The following is a 25,894-nucleotide window of genomic DNA, read 5'->3' as shown; positions in this document are numbered from 1 at the left end:
ACTCGTATGGTTCCTGTTTTAGATTAAGAGGATATAGAAACCCTTTCCTGACCCAGTGGGCACTACTTCTGTAGTCCCTTCTCTCACTTCAACTCAAGCTGGGCATTCTGTGTCATCTGGAACACTGGCCTCTGAGGTCATTTTTCTTAATATTTATCAGAAGTTACTAAGAGTTTCCTACTTTTTTTTTTATTTTAGCAGGATCTTCTTTTTTTCTCAATAGGTGAGATAGGTTGGTTTCCACTGTAGCATGTCATGATTCATACATTTGTAAATACATGCTTGCATCCACACAAGTACATAGTCTGTACAGGTGTGTCTTTAGGATAATGATCCACTTTCTTGTTGCCATTTAACAGCTATAAAACTTTATTTGCAGCACCCCGTGGAATATTTGTTGCAGGTATTCGCCATATTTTACAGATGAGGAAATGGCTCAAGAGAGGGGCACATCAGAGTGATTGGCCCTGGGCACAGAGCTGGTGCTCACATGAGCCAGGTTTTTAACCCAGAGCTCCTGATCCCTTCAGTCCAATATTCTTTCTGCTCAATGGGGGATGTGGCTACATGACTGGATTTGGGTTTGATTTATTGGTCACTTCTAGCCTCCATATGAGAAGAAAGAGAATATTTTCAGGCAGGTCCAAGCTATTGAAAAACAAAAGTAAGAATTGGCATCTCAGTGGCTTTTGCATCTTGTGGGAAGGTTATCTTTGGCTGATAAAAACTTGCCAGTTCCACAGGGCAGAACAGCCAATGCGTTCTGGAAGCTCCTTTCAGTGGCCTCTCCAGCTAATGTCTCCTCTTCCTTTTAGGTGACTTCAGGGGGGACAGAGAGCATCCTGATGGCCTGCAAAGCCTATCGAGACCTAGCTTATGAAAAGGGCATCAAATATCCAGAAATGTATGTATTTGCTTCCCAGCCTTGATATGTTTCCCCTGCTAGGGTGCCAGGTGGCGAGAACCCCTGAGTAGGCCCAGTGAGCTCTTCTGGTACCCGGGGCCATTCTCATCCTCCAGCAGGAGCAGGCCAGCCAGGAACCCGATCTAATATTCTTTAGAGTTCCTTGCCATGTTGTCTATACCCGAGGCTCTTATGGGTCTAGATCTCACCCGTAAAATGGCAAGAGGAGTTTTTGGGAAGTTTGATTTCTTGTTTGATTATAAGCTTTCAGTTCTTTGAGGAGAGCTTTTTTTTCTTCTTGTTTTGCCTTAGGACAAGTGGCCCTGGTTTACTCCACAACAATCCATCCTTTTGTCTCTGGCCTTTCTTAGAGCTTTGACCTGCTGCCACCCAGTGGATTGACCCTTTTTAGCATTTATTTTTCCCCACTTGCTAGTATCTGAAGCAGGACCAGTTACCATGATTCCCCCCTCACCAGTGGTACTTGAGCATCAGTTGGTGCTGTCCCTTCCCTTCATTGGGTGTGTGTGCATCTTTTGGCCTTGGATGCCTCAGAGTCACAGCTTGGTGGCTTGTCCTAAGGGAAACTCATGGTTATTTCTAAGATAGAAGATAATGAGAATTAATTCAGATAAGTTTGAAAAAGACCTGAACTTGACTGGTTTCCTCTGTTAATACTGTTTGAAATTGATCCCATTTGGCTGAAAAAATATTAACCAAAAGGAGACTAATTTCTCATTTCAATTTTTATTAGACTTTGGTTCATGGATCAGCCATGATGGGTTTACTTTTTAGTTCTTTTAACACTGTCACTAGAGTGTTATTTCCAGAATAATGAGGAAGGGGATTTAAAAAGAAAAATAGACTGACTTCTAATTGTTTAAGATGGTCATTAGTTCTGTTTGTCAGTTCACTCTCTTCCCTTTGCTTTGCATTGATCTAATTTTTCTTGTCCCCTTCAATGTAGAGAATAGAGTTCTGGACTTAGAACCAAGAAAACCTGGGTGTTTCATCCTGCCTCAAACCTTTATTAGTTGTGTTCCTCTGGGCAAATCCTTGATCCTTCCTGGGCCTCAGTTGCTTCATCTGAAAATGAAGGGTTTGACCTTGACCTCTGAGGTCCCATCCAGTTCTAAACATTTCCTTCTGCCTTTCAGTGTGGCCCCCGTCAGCGTCCATGCCGCCTTTGAGAAGGCGGCCCATTATTTTGGGATGAAGCTGGTCCGTGTTCCATTGAATAAGAATATGGAGGTGAATGTCAAGGTAAGTGTCCTTGTCAGAGCTCTTTGCTTCCATCTTGCCTTGTATCGCATCCATGTGGCTCATTTTATTCACTGTCACACGCAAATGAGAAGTGGTGGGTTATGAGGGATAGCGTCCTCAAGGACCTGGGTTCAGGTCCTTGTGACCCGGGCTGGCTTGGATTCAGGTCCAGTTCTCTGCCCTCTCCCTGTCCAAATAGACCCTCCATATTATTTTTCAGTGATCATAGCTGTGAAACCACCTCACGGACTCAGATGTGTCTCCTCATGGAGGGAATTCTTAGTGGGGAGCGCAGAGCCGGGGCTGCCGGTCTCAGGCCCAGGATTCGGAGGGCAGCAGGGGGAGGGCTGCCTGAGACATCTGCCCACCAGCCGACACACTCTCCTCCAGGAAGGGGAGCAGCAGTTGAGGGCAGAGAGTAGGAGCAGGAGTGGGGGGCTCTGGAGCCTTTGGCCCTCGGGTAGGTCTGCTCACCTTCCCTGCTTCTCCTCAAACTTCCAGGCAATGAGAAGATCCATTTCCAGCAATACTGCAATGCTTGTCTGCTCGGTGCCTCAGTTTCCCCACGGCGTGATAGATCCTGTACCTGAGGTGGCCAAGGTATGGTGGGAGTGGGGGACTGTTAGAAGTGACGTGGAGGGTCTTCAGGGGGACTGAAGTCACCTTGGTTGGACATGACGGAGAAAAGGATTGAGCCAGTACCAGAGGGACATGGCCTCTGGGGAGCTGGATTTACATTCTAGAAAGCCCCTGGTGGGGAGGGGGCCTGGCCGCCTTTTGGGAAAGGTGGGCGGGTGAGGGGTTCCATCCTGGTCACACAAAGCGTCCCCTCTTCCTCGCTGGCTAAGGTGGCGAGACCTTTAGTTCCAGGCCGAGCCAGAGCCGCTCTATTCCTGCCATAAACGTACCAAGGACAGGCTTGTATTTTGCTGTTTTAATTAAGTATTGTGTTGGATTTGGCTTCTGGTGGGTGGAGTATCAGGAAGAAGTCTAGCCTGGCTCCCTCCCTGAACCTTCCCGCCCAGATAAGGAAAGAACGAAGCTGGGTTCTGATCTCCCATTGGGAAGTCTGGGGAAGAGCCACAGGGAGCCATTGTTCTGTCTCAGGGTGGCTTAGACAGATAGAGAGGGCCTGGGACAGGGCCTCACAGCACAGGGGCTGACTCCCGTGTGCCTTGTTCTGAAGCCAAGGGCTCAGAGCTGGCCTCCAGCCGAGAACGGAGGAGTGGGGGGAGCGGCCGGGGCAGGAGTCCAGACTCACTCTCTCTGCACCTGCAGAGCTGCCCGGGGACTAATGGCCGAGTCCAGCCGCAGTGCCTGGAAACTCCCGACTAGGACAAGCTGACGTTGCCAGCCCTGGGGTAGGAACTGGCAAAGCCCAGAGGCGGAGAGCAGAGTCCCCTGCACCCCCGCCCCAGTCTGAGTGTGAAAGCAAGAGACGGGAGAGGACAGAATCTCAGATCAGACATTTCCCTAAAAGTGCAGAAGTCCAAAGTCAAGAAGCTCAGGCAGGAAGAGAGAGGAAGCAGAAAGATTTCCAGCAGGGAGAGCTATGATGGTGGGAATCTCAAGGTGGAAATGCAGAAGAATGAATCCAAAGCAATTACAACAAAGCCTCAAAGAAAAATCCAACTTAGACACAAGTCCAATCAGCATTCCTAGAAGAGTTAAAGCATGAGGTTCTTTTGTTTTTAAAGAACTAAAAATAATTTACAAAACTAAATGAGAGTGGCGGAGGAAAAAATGGGAAAAGAAATGAGAGATATTAAAGAAAGGTATAAAAAGGGAATTATTAGCTTGAAAAAAAGTAGCACATACTCAAGGAAGCAAATCCTTAAAAATTAAAAGAAGCTGATGACTACATAAAACATCTAGAAATATTAAAACAAAGTTAAATAACACAAAATAGAAGAAACTGTTAGATTTTTTCATAACAAAAACAATAGACCTGGAAAAAAGATTAAGCAGAGCTAATTTAGGAATTATTAGATTGGGGGCAGCTAGATGGCACAGTAGATAGAACACCAGCCCTGGAGTCAGAAATTTGGCCTCAGACACTTAACACTTATAGCTTTGTGATCCTGGTTGAGTAACTTAGCCCCAATTGATTTGTGTTTCTTCTCCCCGCCCCCCTGCCCCTCCGCACCAACAAAAAAAAAAAAAGGAAAGAAAAGGAATTATTAGACTATTTGAAACAGTGGGCAAAGTAGAAATTGAAAGACTATATCAGTTACTTCCTTAAAGAAACCCCCAAATTAAAACATCCAGGAATATTACAAGCAAACAGCAAACTTAAATAATGAGAAGCCACAGTTAAGATCACTTAAGATTTAGTAGCTGCCACTATGAAGGAGTGGAGAGATTAGAACATGATATTTTAGAAAGCAAAGAATAGTCTTATAACCAAGAATTATTCTTGGTATAATTTTATAGTTGGGAAAAATGGATTGTTAATAAAATAGATGATTTCAAAATGTTCTCAATAAAAACAAAAGTAGAATGGAGTAGAAAATTTGATATAAATCTCGAAGCATAAAATAAGCATGAATGAATAATCATAAGAGTCTAAACAGAGTTAAGCTGTTTATTCTAATACGGGGGCACGATACATGTAGTCCCTCAGAACTATTCTCATCACAGAGGGATTTTTATTAGAGGACCTAGGAGTAATTCTTTTAGTTTTATTGCTATTAAAAGGAATAGAAAGGATGAGGGAAGAGGAGGATAGTGGGAGAAGAGGGAGTAGTAGGGAAAGGAAGAATGGGGAAAATTAGACCACAAAAATGGGTCTTTAAGCAGAAGTCTGGTCAGCAAGGAAGAGGGAGTTGAATAGGGGAACATTTGAACTTCATTCTCATTTGAACAAGTTAAAAACCAGAAGAAAATACATAAACACAGAGTTGGATATACAAATGTGTTTTGTTCAACTGGGAAACAGGAAGGAGGGGGATTAAGGAAAGAGGGACAACAGAGAAGGTAGATTAGAATAGTTTGTCAGAAGCAAAATGAACTCTTTAAGAGTAGGTGAGAAATAGAAGGAAAAGAGAATAGGAAGGAGGGAAATGCATAATTAACAACCATAATTGTGAATTAATGAAGAACAGGTTAGAAACCAAAATCTCTAAATATGTTGCTTACAAGAAACACACTTGAATAAGAAAGATATACAAAGAGTGAAAAAAAGGAGCTGGTGCAAAAAGTTGCTGGTACAGTAAAAAAGTAAAAAACTTAAGAAGCAAGCTAGCAAACATGATTTCCAATTAAGCAACAGCAGAATAGACTTAAAAGAGATGAATAACATTTTTCTGAAAGGCATCATAAACAATGAATGAATATCAGTATTAAACATAATTTATCAACTAACACAGCATCTGAATTTTTAAAGGAAAAATTACAGGGACAAATAGATAATTCACCCCTCTCAGGCCTAGGTAAATCTATCCATGAAATAACAAAAATTGAAGGACCTGAATAGAATTTCAGAAAAGCTAGTCATAATAGACCTCTGGAAAAAATCTAATGGCAGTAGAAAATAGGCAACCTATTTATCAGTGTGCATGACACCTTCACAAAAATAACAATGTACTAAGGCATAAAAATCCAACAAACAAATGCAGAAATATTAAGTGTTGCTTTTACTAACTTTAATGAATTAAAATTGCATTCAATAAAGGGACATTGAAGCAAAGATAAAAAATTAAATGGAACTAAATAACAATCCTAAATAATGGGTGGCTCAAAGAACAAATCATAGAAACATTTAGTGATTTCATTAACGATAATGGAAATAACAAGATAACATACCAAAATATTTGGGAGGCAGCCAGAGCTCTTAGGAGAAAATTTAGAGAAATAGGTTTTTTCATCAGTCAAAGAAAAAGAACAGACCAATGAATTTGGATATGCAACTAAAAAAAAAAAAGAGAAAACCAACAGATTAAAAACAATGACAAGTACCAAAATAGAAATGAATATTTACAAAAAAAACTTCCCAGATTAACAAAAAAAGGAAATGGGGTATTTAAGTAATGCTATTGTAGAAAAAGAAGTTGTATAAGCTATACATGAAGTTCCAAAGAGAAGACTTCCAGGACCAGCTGGATTTACAAGTGAATTCTATAGAACATTTATAATATACTAATTTCAGTATTATATAAACTGAAAAAAGAAGGAAAAGATTCTTGCTAAATTCCTTCTGGACACAGATATGGTCTTGATGCCTAAACCAGAGAGAATAAAAACAGAAAAAGAAAACTATAGACCAATATCCCTAATGAGTGGTGATGCAAAATTTTTAAATAAAATATTAGTAAGGAGATTATTGGAACATATCAAAAAATTACACCGTGATTAAGTTGGATTTATACCAAGAATGCAGAGCTGGTCCAATATTAGGAAAACTATAAGCCCAAATGGCCTTATTAATTAAAAACAACAAAAATCATATGATCACATCAAAAGATGCCCAAAAAAGTTTTTGAAAAGATTAAGCATGCTTTCCTATTTTTAAACCCCATCCCCACCCCAGAAAGTGTAAGGACAAATGGCGCTTTCGTTAATAGAAGAGTACTATCTATATAAGACCAAGAGTCAGTATTATCTGTAATGGGAATAAGCTGCAGGCCTTTTTGAATAAGATCAAGAGTAAAACACGGCTGTTCATTTTCATCATCCATGATTCCATATGGTACTGAAAACGCTGACTATAGCAATAGGGTGGGAGCAAGAAATTGAAGGAATAAGCATAGGCGAAGGGAGAACAGTTATTACTTTTTGCAGATGACATGATATTTTCCTTGGAGAACTCTAGAGAGCTTAAAGACTAATTAAAAAATTAACAACTTCAGCAAAGTCTAAGGATATAAAATAAGCCCACAAAATAATCAGCATTTCTGCATATTAGTAACAAAATCCATCAGGAAGCAATAGAAAGAGAAATCCCATTTAAAATAACAACAGCCAGCATTAATGTCTCGGGATCTACCTACCAAGAAACACTGAGGAACTCTGATCGGTACAAATAAAGGTAGCTTAAAATGATTGGTTGAAATAATAATTGTCCATGGGCAGGCCAAGGCAATAGAGTAAAAATAATACTACTCCATTTTCCTATACTATATTTTCTTACTCAATGCCATACCGATAAAACTACCAAAAGGATTTCACTTTTTTGAGCTAAAAAAAAATAACAATTTATCTGGAGGAACAAAAGGTCAAGAAAGTTAGAGGAATTAATGAAAAACAATTTGAATGGAAGATCTTAGACTTTATATAACAATAATTGTCAGAGTAGTTTGGTGCTAAGAAATAGAGAGGTTGATCATTGGAACAGTTTAAGGACACAATAATCCCTGTGTGGGCAGTTAGATGGCACAGTGGTTAGAATAGGTGTAGAGTCAGGTAGACCCGAGTTCAAATCCAGCCATAGATCCCATTTATGGGCTCCTAGGCGAGTTACTTAACCTCTGTTTGCCTCAGTTTCCTCATCTATAAAGTGGGGATAATAACTCATTTACTTCCCACAATTGTTTGAGGATAAAATGATTTTATTTAATTAAAATGAGTAATTTAACCAAAATACTGGCCTTGTAAGTCAGCTATGAAGATACAACTTCTTCCTAGGACACATCAGGAAGAAGGCATTACACCCCACCATCAACGCCCAAAGCTGATATTCTCTTTAAATTACTTCCTGCACTTGTTGAAAAATTCTTTGCAAAATTTAATTTATATACTATCTCAGTATTAAATTTTTTTTCACAAAAACTTATTACATAATATTAATGTTACAAGACATATTTACATATGCATCCCTATTTTTTTATCCTATCAAGATAATTCTTTTTGTCAGACATATTTCTATATTTGTAGGGCAATTGGGTGGGAGATAAATCATAAGCAGAGAACTTTCAATTCGAATGTTACTCTCATCAGAGGATGTACTTCACGCATGAGCTGTCCCTTCTCTAGGGTTAAAAGCAGACGCTATTCCAGGACGACTGAACCAAGCCACCCTAACCTCCACTCGCCCTGGAGTTTACTATGACCAATGTTCAGAAATTTGTGGATCCAACCACAGCTTCATGCCTATTGTACTAGAGATATTAACCTTAAAATATTATAATAATTGTAAAGTGCTCAGCACAGTGTCTGGTACCTCATACATGCTGTATAAATATTAGCTATTGTTATTTTACAAAAGCAGATAAACACAGAACTCTAGTGTTTAAAAAAACTATTGGACTTCTTTTTATCAGTTCTATATTTGGATGCAGATAAGAAAACTGAGGGACTCGGGGTAGATAGATATGCATTTTTTTCCTTTTGTTTTTTTGTCTTTTTAAAAAACTTGGCTTATGTCAAAATTTGTTTTCCATGAGTATATATATTTATAATGGAAAAAAAAAACATTGGGTAGGAATTCACTATCTGACAAAAAATTGTTGGGAAAACTATAAAGCAACTGGGCAGAAACTAGGTATAGGTCAACATCTTGCACTGTTTACCAAGCCAAATTCTAAATGAGTACATGATTTATACATAAAGCCTGACATTATGAAATAGAGGAATATTGAAGAGAAATTGCTTGTCAGATCTCTGAATAGAGCAAGATTTGTTGACCAAATGAGATAGAGACCAAATGATTACATAAAATTAAAGTTTTTGTACAAATAAAACCAATGCATCTCAAATTAGAAGAGAAGTGGGAAAATGGGGACTTTTTTGGGCAAGTTTCTCTGATAATTCATTTTTCAAATATATAAGGAACCAAATCAAACTGATAAGAATTAGAGCTGTTTTTCAATTGGTATTTTGATCAAAGAATATAAATAGGCACTTTTCAGAGGAAGAAAGAAAAGTTATAATTAGCTATATGAAAACTGCCCCAATCCCTAATTATCAGAGAAATGCAAATTAAAATAATTCCCATCAAATTGGCAAAGTTGACAAAAATGCTGGAGCCATATATGCAATAATATTCACAGCAGCTTTTTTGTATTGACAAAAGAATTGGAAAGGGAGAGGATGTAATTGGAGAATGACTGATCAAGTTCATATATGAAGGTGAGGAAATACTATTGTTCTGGGAGAAATGAGGAAGGGCAGTTTCAAAGAAACTTGGGAAGACTTGTATCAACTGATATAAAGTGAAGTGAGTAGAATCAGGAGCACAATTTGTACAGTAACAACAATATTGAAAAGAAAATCAAGGATGAAGTATCTTGGACCAATAAAATCACCATCCACAGTTCCAGATATCCCATGAGGAAACATTTTGTCCACCTCCAGATACAGAGCTGGTGGACTCAGAGTGTAGATTGAAGTATATATAATATGTATAGATATGTACACACACACACACACATACACACAAGAGTGAAACATGCCCGATACAATCCTTATGTATACTGACACATGCATATATATATATATGTATGTATTTATGTATATATTTATATTTTGGACAAGGCTAATGTAGGAAATTGTCTTGCCATTGTCTTGCCTGACTATACACATTTGTGAGGGGTTTTGTTTTTCTTGCTTTCTCAATGAATGGGGTAAGAGGGAGAGAAATTTGGAACTGAAAATGAAATAAAATTGAATACGAATATTTTTAACAGTTAGCTACTGAAGATATTATTTTGTGGTTAAATAGAATTAAAGGATGAATGAGGTATAATAAAAAGGAAGATTTTGTTTTCTTAAATAACATGCCATTGTTGAAACACTGGAGAGATCCCGGGAGCATCACCGATTTTCGTTTCTTTTTGCATAAAGCATAAATACAGAATAACTTTGTGCTGAGCCTACCTTTCTTGCTGTGTTCCATCACTGGATTTGTCTTGGAGGCATTAACGATTTCTCCTGTACCTTTGTTCTCTTGGTATAGCTGGCTGTGAAGTATAAAATTCCTCTCCACGTCGATGCCTGTTTGGGGGGCTTTCTCATCGTCTTCATGCAGAAGGCAGGATATCCACTGGATCACCTGTTTGATTTCCGGGTAAAAGGCGTCACTAGCATCTCAGCAGACACTCACAAGGTGAGACAAGATGGAGAGAGAAAAATGTCAGCTAAGATACCACTTGACTCTTAGTTGACGTCTGTTGTGACTAGAAGCAAATATGATTCTGGATTATTTCGTATCTCTGAGCAGTCTCCCATTCTGGAAATCTGACTCTTGGTTCTTAGCTCCCAGCAAGGCAGTAGGTCCAGGCAAAAGGAATTCCTTGCATGGTTAAATGGAATGGCTGGAGGTAGTTAATTAGGATTCATTACTTTGCTGATCCGGTTTTTGCTTTTTTGTGACAGTAGGAATCTTGAGCTAAAGTCTATGATCATAAATTGAGTATTGAGACATAAAGTCTATGATCATAAATGATTTCTAGCATAAAAGGTGTCTCCATGCTTTTTGTAGGAAAAAGCTGTTTCTTATGTCCCTGAAATCTTGAGATGATGGGGGTAGGACTGGATATAGAAGTGGGGGGCTGCCAGCCCTGGGAAGTTAAATTCCCTTGCTGCCCGTTTGAAATGGATATCCTGACTGGGGACCCTTGGGGGAGTGTGGTTAAGGGGGCCAAAGACGGGATTAGGTGCAGTCCGCCTTGCTGGCATTTGAATGGCTTCGGCTGCATTTTTGGAATGTCACTTAAACAGCCAAGTCGTGTTTTTTGATGTGTGAACGCTTAACAGTGAATTTTTAATCCCAGCCTGCTGCTTCCTTGTCACCTAACAAGCTTCTCTAGACTTTCCCACCGCCCAGTCAGGGTCTGCTCAGAGGATGGATCAAACGAGGGAGGCAGATTGGCTGGAAGCATATGGATTCTCAGCCAGACACGAGGGATTATGGGATTTTTTGCTCTGTGGCCTTCCTGTTCTCCAAAGATTGAGATCAGGATCATTCCTTCACAGATGAAATACTAGACAAAAAAAGTCAACTTCTTGGCAGGAGGGGACTGTGTGTGTGGAACAAGCTGTAAGCTTTTGCTGCCAGCATTTGGTCCCATACTTTCCTGCTTTCTTGTGAGAATTTATGGTAATTTTTAGTAAGGATCAACCTCAGAGTTCAGTCCCACTTTTCATGTCACAGCCGAGGATGCTGGGGTCACGTCTGTCTCTAAGAGGCTGGGACTTACTCACCCAGGACACTTTTGACTCCAAGTCCTGGCCTCTTTATCACCCTCCATTCTGATTACATGTGAGTGACATTTTCTTAAAAAGAAAGATCACCTTTGTCATCAGCGGAATTCTGAGGGAACGTTACGCCACAGGAGGTACCCGGCGTCTTTACTGAACGGAGCCTTGGCCCGGCGGCACGAGAGCTTGGGACGCAGCGGCCTCCGCAGCCCCCGGGCTGGCGGGGCCCCGGCTTTGTTTTCCTGGGCTCATTTGCTGCCCTTGTGCTCTCTCCCCAGTACGGGTACGCTCCCAAAGGCTCGTCGGTGCTGATGTACAGCAGCAAGGAGTATCGGCGCTACCAGTTCTTCGTGGCCCCCGACTGGCAGGGCGGGATCTACGCTTCTCCCAGCATAGCAGGGTCGCGGCCTGGAGGCATCATCGCGGCCTGCTGGGCCACCTTGATGCACATGGGGGAAAATCGCTATGTGGAAGCCACCAAGAGTATCATCAGAACTGCCCGCTTCCTCAAGTCAGAGTACGTCCATCCCCAGGGCTCGCGCGTCCGGCTCTCTGCCCTCTCGCCTTCTGTGCCCCAAGAACCTCTGACCCGAAGGGCCGCCCTTTGACCTCGGGCCTCTTTGCCCAGGAGTAGGCCGTCAGCTTGGCGATGCCCCGATATCCTGCTGACCTGGATGCCCACCCTAGATTTTGGCAGTGGCTCCTGCCCCTGACACTCTCCCCATCAGGCTGAGGGGCTAGCTCCTCTCCCCCTGAGGTCTGAGGCAGACCAAGTATACACTATCCATTCAGTTTTGGCTCGGACTTGATGGTAGCGTAGGGGAGACAACATAGAATGGAGTCAGGTGTAGGTGTGGCCCCTCCTCCTGCGGGCGTCCTGGAAGCTTTCATTCCCCATGGGCCCTGGAAGCCCTAAGTTTTTATTGAGTGCTTTCAGTGTGCAGGATATTGCTTAAAGTGGATGCTAAAAGGCCCATGTGTGACTAAAGATCTTTCTTTTTGTTTTTCTTTTCTGAAGGTTAGAAAAAATCAAAGGCATCTTTGTTTTTGGGAACCCTCAGGTGTCAGTCATTGCCTTAGGCTCTCACGACTTTGACATTTTTCGACTCTCTAATCTCATGACAGCCAAGGGTTGGAACTTGAATATTTTGCAATTCCCATCAAGGTAAGTCTGCTGCTGGTGAGGGGTTCTCTCCAGGATTGCCCAGGGAAGTCATGGGAGTTTGGCTATGGGCCAGGAGAGCCAAAGCCTCAGGCATTTCTAGGATCTTCTAATGTCCATATTGGCTGGATGGGAGAATGTAATGGTCAACTCGCTCTCTGAGAATCCTGGGAGATAATCTAGTCTATTCCTTTTTTTTTTTTTTTTTTTTTTTTTTTTGAACAGATGAGGAACTGAGGTTTTGAGAGATTATAATTTGCTCACAGTAGAGATTTTAATTGTTCACATTGAAGTTCATAATCAGATATCTGAGTCTGGTTTTTTTTTTTTTGTTTGTTTTGTTTTGTTTTTTGTTTGTTTGTTTGTTTTTGCTCACCCCCAAACTACCTTGGAAGGTCTGGATCTCCTCAACTTAAAGAAACTTGGGCTCTTTCAGAGCGAATTGCGGTGCAAATTTATAGCCATATTTTAAAGTTTGTGACTAATTCCTGCTTCTTTGGAATGTCTCTCAGTTTGTTCACAAATAAAGATGGCATGGCTCCTGGTGGTTTCAGAACCCAAATTAATCTGGAATAAAGGCAACAAAGCATTTTGGGAGTGACTTTTTTCTCCTCATCCTAGATACTTCTTGGCCCTACCTGGGAGTCATAGTGTTGACTTATACACTAATACTTAGGAGACCAGTGACATGAATAACCTGGCTGATCCCATAACCTTACTTCAGGAAAGAATGCAGAAGAGACGAGTGGATTGCTTAATAATTCTCTTTCTCTTGTTTTCTTCCCCCTCAGTATCCACATCTGCCTCACTCTGCTTCACACGCGTCCTAAGGTCTCCATGTTGTTTCTGAAGGACATCCGGGAGTCCGTCACTCAGATCATGAAGAATCCGAAAGCCAGGACAACGGGCATGGTAGGAGCCGTTTTTCTCCATTTTGGAGGAGGTAGTAGGCCATGGGTGACATGCGATCATAGGATTTAGAGAAGAGAGAGTCTTGCAACCTCATCCTCAACAGCCTCATTTGGAAACTTACTCCAAAAAATGACTTTGGTTTTGGTCACATGGACAATAAGTCCCAGAACTAGAATACAGACCTATGTCTTTTGAAATGTTTCTTTGAAGTGGGAAAAGGAACAGCTCAAATGTTCTTTGTGAAAGTTTTTCTGTTTCTTTCTAGGGAATTGTGGAAAGGCTTAAATTAAGAGAGGAAAATTCCTGGGGCTGGCGGGGAAATAGGAGACGGCAATGGTGAATTAGGATTTAATTCAGAACTGTTGATTGCAGCTTCCTTTTCTTTTCTTTTCTTTTTTTGTATTTTTATTTATTTTGTTAAATGTTTTCCAATTAGATTTTTTTGCATATTATATTTATTTAATATTTTCTCCAGTTACATTCAAAACATTATTTTTGCATTTGTTTTTAAGATTTTTGAGTTCTAGATTCTCTCCCTTATCCCCACCCACAATTAAGAAATCACTTGTGAAGTCATGCAAAACATTTCCATAAAAGTCAAGTGAAAACATAGATTTCCCACCCCTAATGAAATAAAAACCCTCAAGAAAAACTAAGTTAAAAGAAAGAGAGAGAGAAAGGGAGAATGCTTCAATCTGTATTCAGACACAATCAGTTCCTTCTCTGGAAATGGATGATTTTTCACCATAAGTCCTTCAGAGTAGTCATGGATCATTATTCTGCTGAGAATAGCAGAGAATCGTACACAGCTGGTCATCCCAGAACATTGCTATCGCTGCAGTACATTTCACTTTGATCATGGAGGATTTTTCAGGATTTTTTATTTTCTTCTTTAGAGCATCCTGTTAATCATTTCCAGAGCTTTTTCCTTTTCTTTGCAGCAACAGTAATGTCCATTCTTGTTTGACTTTCCAGGGTGCCATTTACGGGATGTCCCAGACTGTCCCTGACAGGAAGATGGTAGCAGAACTGACAGAGGCTTTCTTGGACAGTCTTTACACCACAGATGCCCATCAGGGCAGTCAAAAAAATGGTTCTCCCAAACCCCACTGATCCTGTGTCCGGGGACACCTTCCAGCTGTGGTCCTGGACTGATCTCCAGAGGAAGCCGGCCACTCTGAGCTGTGGTGGTTATTCACATTCCACTTCAAGAGCAACGTCAAAATGTCTGCGTTTGAGGGATTCATTCCTTTACTTTTCTTGAAGCCCCAGCGTTGCTTTTAATTTGAAGATAACTGAAGGCTTTCTTCTTGTAATGATCGTGTCCCTGTTTTAATTCTTCCCCCCCCCCCCCCCGCCCCCAGCTTTTTATTAGTTCTCTCCCTTTCCTGTAATCATTGTATGGCTATTCCGACCTCTCCTGGTTCCTTAGGGAAGCGAGGGTGGCTGTGGAGCAGGAGGCCAGCTTCTTGGCCTTCCCTCCCAGCAGCCGCCACTTTTCTCTTTCTTTGTCTTAAGTAGGAACCTTCACCCTCCTTCCTCTGAACTGATTTGGGCTTCTATTTCAACAAGCCCCAGGAGCAGGCAACTGGACCCACTTGTGATGATCGTGACTGATTGCTTTTTATTTCCTAGAAGGCCATTGGGCGAGCCATCCATTGTTCTAGTGCGGTCAGGTTGGATCAGTCCGTTTCTTTCAACAGAGAGTGGCTCGGCTCGGTCTTGCCGTCCCACCAAAGGGAAGATTGAACTGGACTTAACCGCTTCTGCATCAGAAATCCCCCTTTGAGTCTGTGTTTTGCTCCATCCTTGGGACTGCTACTCATTTACTGTGATGGGTTGGGGTCCTCCTTAGATTGGATAAAGAAAAGGCTTACCAAGGTACTATGGAGTTTCTTCCCTGAACTGAAGAAGGTCTTGAGACCTTGCTGCAATCTGAAGCTAGACTCTACCATATTGGAGTGGGATGGAGATCCAGTTTGGGGGTTAAAAAAAGCACTGAAATGTGTTCTCTGTGTCTACCTTTATCTTTTTTTCCAAGCCATTCTGTAGCATAAAACTGGTAAATGAGTTGTAATCCTGGCTACTTGAAGGCACATTTTAAAGGCATTCACCAATTTGCCTTGACTTATTCTGGCTGTTTTTGAGGAGGAAGTGGGATCCCCACTGCAGGCCTAGTTAATGCCCTAAACCTTGCTTAACTCCCCATGGTACTTAAAGCGGCTCAGGGCAACATCCTGGTCCCTGCAATTCTTGGTAGGTCGGTATCTCAGGTGGTGTGGGGTGCCCGCACAGTTCCTGCGCCCACCCCCGCGCTCTAGTGCCCTGCTCTGCTCGAGCCATCCCACTTCCTGATTTCTTAGTAGCGTGCCTTTCTCTGCCATAAGCAAGCAGCTCCTCCAGACCCCAGGCCCTCGGTGAAATGCATCTACTGACGCTGGTGTGGGAATTGTTGCAACATTTTCCTGTGGGCCATCCCCTCCTCCGGGGTCCTGGGAAGGTCCAGCTTGTCCACTGGCACAGACTTGGCAGATCCTGTGACCTTGCAATGCTGTGAATTTGTAGTTCCACACTGCCGGTGAGGAAGTGGAGTCCTATTTTGTCTTGCTTATTTAAGGTACAGAGTGGCGGGATTGCCAGGTGCCCTTAATTATGTGGTGGGATGGCACTTCTGGCTCTTGTGATTGGTTTTGCCCTGTTTACTATACATTTTGCCCCAAGGGATTTGGGAAGGGGAAAAAGTCCCTTGGAGCTGAGAATCTCACCCTTCGTTTTCTTTATCAACCATTTCTCTAACCCATTTAATTACTTGATGCACGGCCCCGCTTTGTGACGGAGCCAGGAGTCTGGAAAAGACAGGCACTGTACTTGCGTCTCAAGTGCTACGGGGGCTGTGGCGCCCTGGAACTGGGCAGCAGGCATCCTGCCCTGCCAGGGGCTGCAGGGAGGGGGGGCACAGAGCTTTGGGGGTCTCTGCAGAGCAAGCCCCCAGGCTCTTCTTCCCTCATGACTCTTCTCCGAGAGACTGAGGGCCACAAGGTCGTCAGTCCTGACTTAGCCTTCATTCCAGGTCTCCTTCCTTCTCTCTTCCTACTTAGGTGTAACTGTATTGTGATGGTGTGTGTGAGCCGGTCAGTGGCCCAGGACAGTGGCCCAGGACAGTGGCTCTGTCCATGGTTCATTTCTTTTTTCTCTTGCTGGTAAAGAACTGTACTATCAACTCACTCTTAATACTGTTTTCAGCCTCAATAATTGGAAAATTGACGGTACTGTCCCCTGTTCCCTCCCCATCTGCCCTCCGATCTTTCTACCAAGCTGCAGCAGTAACCTGTAAAACAATTAAACTCCTAAAACCTTCATCTCTGTGGAACACTGGAGTCCTTTGCGCCCTCGACACAGGGATCAGGAGAATCCAGGTTGGGAGGTGGGACCCACAGGTGGGCTGCAGGGGAGGGGGGTGGCCTTCTCTCAGAACACAGGGAAGGGAGGAATCAAGGAGGGCTTGTACTAGAGAGGGGCCAGTCAGGAGGGAAGAAGCAGATGTAGGAGATGTTGTGAAGGTAAAATCGACAAGACTGGCCATGGTGGGTGGGGAGACTTAATAAAAGGGACTTTAGAAATTTGGAGAGGGTTTGGGGGTGGATGGGAGAGAGACTAAGTTGAGTTTGAGGTCTACTGCAATCCAGTTTGAGATAACTGAAAGGCAATTTAGGGCTGGATAAATAAAATCTGAGAATCCTCAGCCTAGAGGTGGTGATTGGACCCATGGGAGCTGATGAGATCACTTCGGGGAGTAGGATAGAGGGAGAAAGAGCTTTAGCAGGCGCCTTTTGGCCTCCTTAATCAGCCAGTCCTAACTTCTCTAAGCAACCTAACTTTCCATGCCCTCACCTTGATTTGAATACTTCTCTGCCTCCTTATCTTGAAATTCCACAGTGATTAAACACTTCCTCTCTCCCTTCCCCCATCTAGTCTCCTCTCCAAGCCTGTGATTCCTATTGATTAATTCTAGGGTAAGCCTCTTTGTTTCCAAGTCCTGTTGTCTCTCAGCAGTTGCCTTTCTAGAATAGAACTGTTTTAAGGTCGCATCCGTCCAGAGGGCCTGCTCGCTGGGCATTTCCCCCTGCCCTCGCCCATAAGCTGGACTTCCAGGGAGGTTTAGGAGGGACAGTGGTGAAGCAGGTGTGACTCAGTCCGCTGTGTAGTCAGGAAATGACCCTCAGCGGGCCATGGCTGTGGGAAGGCGGGCACAATCTGCAGAGACATCAGGAAGCACCGCGTGACTTCTGAAGCTCTCCTTCCCCTTGCTCCCCACCAGGGAATTGTTGCTGTTCAGTTATTTCAGTCCTGTCCAGCTCTTGGTGACCCCGTTTGGAGTTTTCTTGGCGCAGATATTAGAGCCGGTTGCCGGGCCCTTCTCCAGCTCATTTACAGGGTTAAGTGACTTGCCCAGAGTCACACAGCTGGTCAGCGTCAGGGCTAGCTGCCCTGGGCAGGCCAGAAACTATGGGGGCAGAGCCTAGCAGCTCCCTTTCCTCCTCCTCTTGGGCTATCTCTCCTTGGGCTCTGGAGGGGGAAGCCCCTTCAGGGTGCTTGGATTTGTGAGCCAGACTTTGGAAAAGGCTAGTTAGTGTTCGGGGAGTGGGGCATGGAAAGTGTTCTCCAGAGAAAGGGCACTGGCACTGGGCGTGGATGTAACTGGCTGCTCAGGTGGAAAAAAATGACTCCGCCCGCCTCAGTTAATTGCTCTTTTCTCCCTGGCTCCCGTCCACTTTCCCACGACATCATCTCTAGGTAAACTGAGGGGCCTGAGAGCCAGTCCTTTAGACCAGAGCTTCTTAAACTTGCAACCCCTTCTTGCCTGAGACATTTTATGCAATCCTGGCTATATAGGTATATAAAATAGGTATACAAATTAAAAGTTGTTAATAATGAATCATAATTTTGTGATCCTACTACATCATCTCTAGGTAAACTGAGCCATCTGAGAGTCAGTCTTTTAGGCCAGAGCTTCTTAAACTTTTTCCACTTGCAACCCCTTCTTGCCTGAGACATTTTATGCAGTCTTGGGTGTATAGGTATATAAAATAGGTATACAAATCAAAATTTGTTAATAATGAATCATAACTTTGTGACCCTCACTTTGTTTTGGGGTCTCACATGGGGTCCTGAGCCACAGAATAAGAAACTTTGCTTTAGAGGAGCCATGTACAGGGCCCCAGAAATTTGAAGACCCCAATCCTCGGCTAGCACAGCCACCTCTCTTTACAGATGAGCAATCTGAAGCTTGGCCATGGAAAATGAACTCTCAGATTCCCGAGATGGTGGAGAGGAGGGATTCTAAGTCAGGACTCCGAGTCCTCACAGCCTGGCTGAACCCCCGTCTCCCCATCTGCCTGGCATAGGGCAAGTTAGAGTGGGCTGATTGGAGCTGAGGACTGGGCATAGGGAGCCATTGCGCCTGGGGAAGATGTCTGAGTGACACTCGCCACAGAGCCAAAGATCCCAGGATAGCTTGGGAAGAATAGCACCTGTAGCAGTTGATACTGATAGAGGGATTCATCAAGCTCTTCTCCAAGGCCCTGCCTCCAGACTGATGGCTTTCAGACTGTTTCTGCTTCCACTGATGAGAATATGGACTGGAAGAGACTCTTGGAGGAGGTTATATAAAACCAAGCATCGACCTTACCTCCAGAGAGAGAAACGGCAAGTCCATTTACAGGTAGCTTTATTTGGGGTTTGAGGTCACATTTGTTCATTACAATTGTGTTTTTGTTTCTCCATGTTTCAGTGGATGGGACATTGTTAGCAGCCTCCTAGTTATATTTCAGTAAATTATGGTGAAATGTTAAACAGACCAGCAGGAAGAAATCATCACTTCACTCTTGGACTCACAGGATATGAGAAGGGAAGAAATCTTGGCTGTCTCTCAGCCCAACTCTCTAGATGCCAGAAATTTGGCACAATTTCTGCACAAAACCCGCAGGAGGCGAGGGAACGGGCAAAAATGACAGGGTCTAGTGCTGAAAACGGGAACATTTCATGGTCCACACACTGCCCCTCCCTGTGTCCATTCCCACCTACCCTCCTACAACCACCGAGTCTGATCCATTCACTGTATAGAGTTTCCTGTGTCATCCCTCCCTCCCCCAACCCCTATCTTCCCCGAGCAGCGAGTGGAAGGGACGGCGAGGAGACGCTTTAAGCCAGAGACAGGGCCACCTGTTCAATGAAACTGGCCAGGTCAATGTCCCTTTCCGACAGGCCGGCACACTCGTGGGTACTCAGGGTGATGTGGACCTGAAAAACAAAGCCAGAGGCTGGAGACTGACTTGTTTTAAGTCCGAGTTACTGCAGGTCCTACCTGTCTGCACGCAGCATTCCTTGGGCTCCAAGCAAACTCAGTATAAAAGGTGATAGCCCACCCGCCTGCCTGCCCGCCCGCCCCTTTGGGACCGGTTTGCTTGAGTCACCTGCTTTTAACTTGTTTAAAAAAAAGGAACAAATCTTTTGTCATCTTTGCTCTGATTCTGAATGAACATCACGCGGACCGTTTTAACTATTTCCACTATGATGATGGCAGCAGGGGCTCCTTAAGTGTCAGTCACTCTGTGCTACCCCACAGGCAGCTGCTGGACAGAGATCCATCCAACCCCAACGTGGCTGCCAATTGTCTACAGGAAACAAGGAGTGGATGCAAATAAATTGGAGAAGTCGAGGGGCTGGGGGAGAAAAAGATCAGAACTGAAAAAAATCTCCGCATTGTATGTACTCCATCGAAGCCTCTTAGGAAGACCTGCAGTTGGGCTGAATGCCATTTCTACGGCTTCCTAATTTGGCGGTCTCATTTTGTCAACCAGTCAGTATTGAGGGAAATACTAGCTTTGGAGTCAAGGCCTGGGTTTGAGTCAAAAAGCGTTAAACACCTACTATGTGCCAGGTACTGTGCTGGATGCTGGAAGTACAAGAATAATTTATAGGCTAGTGAGCTACCTCTCGATATCCCTGGGCAGCTCTAAGATGATAAATGTTGAGCTGTATTAGTGGAAGGCATTTTCACACCTGGAGTATCCTATAAGCCTATGAAATTGGGTCCAGATTAAAAAAAACTTGAGCACCTACTATGCGCCCAGAATGGAGCTATCTGAAATCAGTTTTTAAAAGACAGCTCTTCTTTCTCAAAGTTCAGGCTAGTTAGGAAGATAAGCACAGGAAGCAATATAAAAGCAGAGACCCAAATTTTGAGTGAAGTAGCTGGTGAAGCAGGGAGAGCCACGGGGGAAGGAAAGCTCTAAGGGCTAGGGAGGCCATCCAGGCTTTGGGGGCTGGCGGGGGGGCACCCCAGCTCACCTTGTTGTACACGTTGAACCATTCCGGGTGGTGGTCCAGTTTTTCAGCCTGCAGCGCGACTCTTGTCATGAACCCAAAGGCCTGGGGGAGGGAGGAAGAAGCTAGTCTTGTGGCCAGGGCATGGGGAGGAGCAGAGAGCTGGGCAGGTAAGGGTTACCTCCTCAAGGCAGGAGATGGTCTGGGTAACCCAGCTCTAAGGCGCCTTTGGCTCTAAAACTTGGCTTTAACACCTTAGCTTTCCTCTTGTCTAGTGAAGAGGAAACATCATCAACTGTGGTAAACACATGGAAAACTGGGAGAGAGTAATGAATAGCCTAGGTTGTCCCTCAGTGACCGCCAACTGGGTGGTTGGAGTCAGGAAGGTGAATTGGAATCAGTTTCAGACATTTATGAGCTAAGTGACTCTGGGTGAGTCACAACCTCTGCCTGCTTCGGTTTCCCCCCATACCTGTTAGCTCTTTCTTCTCCCTTCCCCAGTTCTCCCAATTAGATACACAGACCCACCTACTCTCTCCCTGTCTACCCTCATCCCTTCTCCCCTTTCATCTTAAGGCTTTGCTAAATTATTTGTAAAGTTTCTTTCAATTCTGAAGTTCTCATTAAATCTTTTGGCTCAAACTGCCTCAGTTTTCTAATTTGTTAAGTGGGGATAATAATAGAACCTACCTCACAAGGCTATCATGAGAATCAACTAAGTGTTTGCACATCTTAAAGGGCTCTTTAAATGCTAGCTGCTTTTCTTATTAGATGCTGGATTACCCAGTGTCCTTTGAGTCACTGTAGGAGCAAGGCAATTAAGCCTGTTTTTTCCCCATCAGTCTTATGTGGGGAGCAACTTCCTCATCCAAGTGGATTAGCAAAGGTCTCCCCAAAAGGCCTCCCATGCGAGGAAGGGGGGCTCCTCAGCTTCTGAATAAACACTCCTTAAAATGAATTCAGGTATCACCCCAGAATGCTCTCTCTGGCCAGGCCCCCGGAGCCATACCCGGTTGAAATCCTTGAAATGGAACTGCTTGAAGATGGCATCTCGGCCCTCCAGCTCATTCCAGCCCACGGCCCGCAGGTTCGGCAGCAGCTGTTCTCTCTCCTCAGCACTCAGTCTATGTACTTTTCCAGCCTGAGAGGAAAAACGGGTACCGTGTTTCCATTTGATTTCTCTGGACCTTAGTTTCCCCATCTGTAGTGGGGGGAGGTAGACTAAATGGGTCCCAATCAAGTGAGGAGAGGGTCTGATTCATGATCACCCACCCTCTCCCACCGATGGGTCTCCATCATAGGAGACTTTAGATCTTAGATCATCCAGTTCAAGCTCTCCCTCACACACCCTCTGTTTTAGAGATGGAACTGAGACTCACAGAGGGACTTGGAATAGGAACCACTTTAGGAGGCCCAGGAGAGGGCCAGGGATCAGGAGGATTTGAGCTGAAGTCCAGCTTTGGGTGCTATGACCCTGGGGGGCCCTTAGGAAGAGGAGGACCAGTGATGACCACAGAAGGCAGGGTTTGGGATGACCTTGGAGGATTTACAGACAGGAGAAGTCATTTCCTCTCCACCACAACAGGGCCTGTGCCCTGCCAGTCTGTATCCCCCACAGTGCCTTGCTGGTGATCAGTAAATGTTGGCTGAATTGAATTATCCTTCTCTCCCCTCTCCTCCTCCTCTCCCTATTGGACAGCTGCTGAGATGGTGGAACACCACGGTGGGAGGAAAGATTCAGAGTAAACACAGCTCTAGAAACCATCACCCCTGGCCTTTCAGACTGGCTGATAAGCTCCGAACGAGTATCTTGGCAACCAGACATCAGGCAGAGCCTTAATATCTGCTGTCTGGTCCTTTGGCAGCTGGAGGATGAGGGTTGGAGGGGGTGGGGAGGCAGGGCTCAGGGCTGGCTCTGGAGGAGGGGCTCTCCACCTCTTGGCTCACCCCCACCAGATGCCCAGATCCAGTAGCCTCCCAACACAAACACCTTTCTGACCTCCGGGTCAAAGGATTTAGAAATGACGACATTTGCAGAGAATCATGGGGAGATTCACCTTGTCCAGCATTCTGGGCTGAGAGAGGCTGGAGGAAAAATGACCCCTCCCCAATTCTCCCCATTAGATACACAGACCTACCCTCTCTCTCCTTGTCTACTCCCATCCCTTCTCTTCCATTTTAAAGGTTTAGAATTGAAAGGAGCCTTAGAGATAAGTTCTGATTAAATCCTTGGGCTCAAACTGAGCGTGCAAATGCCTGTTTGCAAGGCTGGCCCCTTCTGCGGGCGTGGACTTCTTCCTGTCTCCCCCCCTGCCCATATTACTCATCTGGCTCTGAGCTGGAACATGGCGGGGATGAGGGGAAGGCTGATCCCAGTGTGGAGACACCATTCCCCACCAGTGACAGGTTCACCCCTAACCCACCCAGGCAAACATCTCACAGTTGCCTCTTCCTGCACCGGTGGCTGCCCACCTTCTCCAGGGGTCTAGAGATACTGACCCCGCCTCTCTCAAACTCATGCCTCTGGAGTCCACGTCCCCAAATGTAGCCTTTGGGATCACAGATTTCCAAGAGGGAGGGACCTCGTTTTTAATCCATTTTACAGATGAGGAAACTGAGACCCAGAGAGAAGCTGAGATATTCAAGGTCGAAGAAGGGATTTGAATCCTGGACCTCTGCCTTTTTCCTTATTCTGGGTTGTCAGCTTGCCCTATGGATCCGCCTGCCATCCCGACCCCAGGGACGCGGCTGCTGATCAGGGAAGGGTCTGGGACGGGCTCTGCCGTCATCCCCCTCGGACAGGCTCGCGAGGGAGGAAATGGGGCTTCGGTCCCCGGGCTTCTCTCTGTCTCCTGCGGGCTTTTGGTCCCTTTCGCAGCCCTGCTTGTCCCGCTTCTTCCCCTTCCCAGGAGCTGGCTGCAGGAAGCAAGCTGTTGATTAACCCAAGGACGGGGCCGTTTGCCTCCTCTCCCAGCGCTGGGTGGGAGCACGTGAACCCCGTGGCTCGGCCAAGCCTGGCTTTGGGCAGCCCCCTCCCCGCCGCCCCGACCCTCGCCAGCGCGGGACCCTTACCATGTCAGCGGTGGGTGCGGGAGAGACCCCCGAAGACCTCGCAGAGACAGGAGGGAGGGAGGGAGGGAGGGAGGGAGGGAGGGAGTCTCCACCAGCTCGAGACCAGAGCTCCCGGACTGCTCCGCTCGGAGGGGGAGTGGCAAAGGGCTTAAACCCACCCCCCGCCGGCCGCGGTCTGGCTCCTCTCCTGTCCTAGCCGGCCAGGGCCAGCTCCCCGGGGCGGGAGGGGAGGGACGGACCCTGGGGGTGGGGAGAGGACTGCAAGCCTCACCAGGGAGCCAGCTTTAACGTGCTCCCCCTGGAAAAGCCTCTCGTTCCCCAGCTCTCCCTGAGAACCAGCCCTGGACAATGATCTCTCCCACCCCGAGCCCCTCCTTTCCTGCTCCGAGCTTCCAGGAAAGCTTCTCCCTAAGTCTAGGGAAGAAAAAGGGAGCAGCGGTGGAAGCCGGCGCGGCCGCTGCCCTCTCCAGGTTAATGATTACCGGAGGAGGGCTCTCTGCTAGGAGAGACGCGGCCTGCGTTCGCGGCCCACTCCTTCCCAGAGCCAGGAGGGGCCCCCCGGCTCGGGCCTCGTCCTGGAAACTTGTCCAGAGTCACACGGCAAGGGGCTGGCTCGTTCCCACTTAAACCAGGCACCCTCCGCCCCCCCTGGCGAGGGTCACTCCACCCCTCCCTGGATTCGCAATCCCAAACCAGGTACGGAAGGCCGGTGTGAGGCTGGACGAGTCACTTACCCTGTGAGCTTCGAGTTCTTCTCTGTGGAAAAGGCTCATCCTGCTCCCTCCTCTTCCTCGTGGGACATTGGGAGCAAAGTGCCAGAGCTCTGTGAACCATGAGCATGACGCCTTCTATTTCCTTGTAGGACTGCGGGGATTCAGTGAGCCGGGCCTCGTGTTCTGTCAGCTGCGACCGCTTTGCAAATATCTGCTATTTTGGATTTCTCCTCCATTGACCCACGTCTGAAGCGAAGCCTGTTGGGAGTGTGTATAGTGTCATCTCCCTCCTCAGGCCCAACTGAATGGGATTGGAACCCCAAGACACCCCAAAGGAATCCCCATTGTAACATCCCCAATAGGCTGTCCTTCAGCCCCTGGTGGAAAACCTTCAATGAGATGATGGAGCATCTGCTCCCTCTCAGGCGGTGTAATCCACCATGGACAGCTCTCTTTCCCTGGTCAGCCCTTAATTGCCTTCTTTCCTTTCCTACCCTGTTGCTCTTGGGGTTGTCCTGGGGACCCAAGACCTCTCTTCCCCACAACAGCCCTGCAAAGACTTGAATTCTATCATGTTCTACCTTCTCTCCAATTCCTTCCAGAAGAAAGAGCCCCATTTTCTTCAGTGGATGATCATGTGGAATGGTCTTGAGGTCCTTTCCCACCCTGTTGCTCTTGGGGTTGCCCTGGGGACCCAAGATCCCTCTTCCTCACAATACCCCTGCAAAGATTTGAATTCTATCACGTTCTACCTTCTCTCCAATTCCTTTTAGAAGAAAGAGCCCCATTTTCATCAGTGGATGATCACCTTTCTCCTTACGGTGATGAGTCACAATCATAAGTGGCATTTATATGGTACCTTAGAGTATTCAAAGTGCTTTTCAAAAACTATCTCATTTGATTCTCACAACTACCCTGGGAGCCGGGGGGTATTATTATCCCCATGCAGAGTTGAGAAAGCTAATGGCTTGCCCAGGGTCACACAGCTCCTAAGTAAATGAGATGAGATTTGACCTTAGGTTTTTCTGCTTCTAGCGCCAGCATTCTGTCCCCTGTAGCAAAGTGCCACGATTATCACTTCCTCTTTTCCCTTGTGCCTAGGAACCTGAGCTGCAGGAATTGGCCTTCTACCTTTTCCTGCCATCTTGTAGGACTGAGAAAGGCTCATGGGCAGTTTCTAGGGCACTCCAGAGAGCCAGTGTGTTTCCTGGAGCCAGGAACTGGGACTAAGGGTAGGCAAGGGGCTGCTGTCCAGGGTTCAGTACTGTGGTGAGGTTGGGCAAGAAGGCAGCAAAGAACCTATTCCCGTGTAGCTTTAGAAGAACTGCATATTTTGTTCACTTGAGTAATCCTGCCTTCTCCTCACTCCTTAGGTCCCTACTGATGACATATTGCTGACATGTTCTA

The 25,894-nt window shown here is 45.5% G+C and overlaps 2 protein-coding genes across 3 annotated transcripts in view; one reads left to right on the top strand and one right to left on the bottom strand.

The window, feature by feature from the left end:
- The window catches only part of SGPL1 (sphingosine-1-phosphate lyase 1), a 71,633-nt gene extending 54,898 nt beyond the window's left edge, over nt 1-16,735 (top strand). For both annotated transcript variants that reach the window (XM_031956557.1, XM_012547505.3), the window contains 8 exons: nt 816-904; nt 2,062-2,167; nt 2,669-2,767; nt 10,059-10,208; nt 11,581-11,819; nt 12,321-12,467; nt 13,256-13,376; nt 14,352-16,735. In XM_031956557.1, the coding sequence (XP_031812417.1) occupies nt 816-904; nt 2,062-2,167; nt 2,669-2,767; nt 10,059-10,208; nt 11,581-11,819; nt 12,321-12,467; nt 13,256-13,376; nt 14,352-14,489 (1,089 nt within the window). In that variant the 3' untranslated portion in view covers nt 14,490-16,735. The remainder of the gene's footprint in view (nt 1-815; nt 905-2,061; nt 2,168-2,668; nt 2,768-10,058; nt 10,209-11,580; nt 11,820-12,320; nt 12,468-13,255; nt 13,377-14,351) is intronic.
- A 2,352-nt stretch (nt 16,736-19,087) lies between these two features.
- Nucleotides 19,088-24,184, bottom strand: PCBD1 (pterin-4 alpha-carbinolamine dehydratase 1). The gene is made up of 4 exons (XM_031956560.1): nt 23,775-24,184; nt 21,712-21,843; nt 20,727-20,807; nt 19,088-19,676 (listed from the first exon to the last, which is right to left on the bottom strand). The coding sequence occupies exons 1-4, from the start codon at nt 23,775-23,777 to the stop codon at nt 19,578-19,580; spliced, it is 315 nt and encodes a 104-aa protein (XP_031812420.1). The 5' UTR covers nt 23,778-24,184; the 3' UTR covers nt 19,088-19,577.
- Between the last annotated feature and the right edge of the window lie 1,710 nt (nt 24,185-25,894).

The sequence above is a fragment of the Sarcophilus harrisii genome, chromosome 2 (assembly GCF_902635505.1).
Source record: "Sarcophilus harrisii chromosome 2, mSarHar1.11, whole genome shotgun sequence".
In the NCBI taxonomy this organism is placed as follows: domain Eukaryota; kingdom Metazoa; phylum Chordata; class Mammalia; order Dasyuromorphia; family Dasyuridae; genus Sarcophilus; species Sarcophilus harrisii.
This window is presented reverse-complemented; position numbering and strand designations above follow the sequence as displayed.